The sequence below is a fragment of the Cystoisospora suis genome (assembly GCF_002600585.1).
Source record: "Cystoisospora suis strain Wien I chromosome Unknown contig_3351, whole genome shotgun sequence".
Taxonomy (NCBI): domain Eukaryota; phylum Apicomplexa; class Conoidasida; order Eucoccidiorida; family Sarcocystidae; genus Cystoisospora; species Cystoisospora suis.
This window is the reverse complement of record NW_027156146.1, coordinates 1-1067: the sequence shown is the minus strand read 5'-3', so window position 1 is coordinate 1067 and position 1067 is coordinate 1. Positions and strand designations below refer to the sequence as shown.

General features: G+C 40.5%; 1 protein-coding gene across 1 annotated transcript in view; it reads left to right on the top strand.

Moving 5' to 3' along the window:
* Positions 1-964, top strand: part of CSUI_006573 (uncharacterized protein) — a gene marked incomplete at both ends in the record, with an annotated part of 3340 nt that extends 2376 nt beyond the window's left edge. Inside the window, 2 exons of the mRNA XM_068066729.1 lie at positions 204-279; positions 845-964. Of these exons, the coding sequence (XP_067921295.1) occupies positions 204-279; positions 845-964 (196 nt within the window). The remainder of the gene's footprint in view (positions 1-203; positions 280-844) is intronic.
* Between the last annotated feature and the right edge of the window lie 103 nt (positions 965-1067).

The following is a 1067-nucleotide window of genomic DNA, read 5'->3' as shown; positions in this document are numbered from 1 at the left end:
AAGTTTCTTCTCCTTTTTCCCCTGCTCTTTCTTTCTCTCTCTCTCCTCTTTGCTTTCTCTTTCTTTCTCTTTTCCTTCTTTCTCCCTATTTTTTTGTCTTGCTCTTTTCCTTTCTTCTCTTCCTCTTCTTTCCTTTCCTCTTCTTTTCTCGTCTTCTTTCCTTCTTTCTCACTCTTCTTTCTTTCTTTCTGTTTGTCTCGAAGGAAGATAGACTGGAGTAAGTTGAGCGTTCAGACGGCGTGTCGATTCTTCAGGGAAGTCTTCGACCCACACCACGCCGTAAGCCACCCCCCCCGCATATCAAAAGAAAGAAAGAAAGAGATAAGAAAGACAAGTTAGTAGGGAGGGCCGCGCATCTCTTGTGTTTCTTTTGTCTTTCCCTGTTAGACATTTCTCTCTCTCTCTCTCTTTCTCTCTCACGAAGATTCCAACACGTCTTTCTCTCTGATCATACATATATATATATATGTATACGTACAGCCTTCTTCTGTCTATTGAGTGCATGTATTTGGTAATGTGTATTTCTATCTTTTCATCTTGCATGTATCATATATGCACGTCCATGTATAGGTATGTGTATCTATATACGTGTCTGTAGATGGTCATAGAGGCGACTCGACGTGACTAAATCCGTTTGCATGTGAGAGAGAGAGAGCTTAAGCTAATCTTTCTCACTCAAGAAGAAGAAGGCAGAGGCAGACACATAGCACAACAGCCCTATCTCCAAGAGCAAGGAAGAAGAAGATTCTCTCTCGCCGGTTCTCTTAGCTTCTTCTTCTTTCTTGCATCTTTTTCTTTCTTTCCTTTTTTCTTTCCTTCTTTCTTTTCTGTCCTTGTTGTGTAGGTGTTAAGTACTTGTGCTATGCAGAAGGCTTTCTCTTCGGTCTTTTTTCTTTCTCCCCATCGCTTTCGTCTGCTCCAAATTCCTGACGTCTCCAATCTCCTTCTAGGCATCAAATTTCTACAAGTAAAAAGTCTAAACATACAGAAGCACCTAAACAGTCAACTTATGTCTATACGTATACAGATACACCTGGAGTCATACAGGTAAATAGATTAAAGATAGA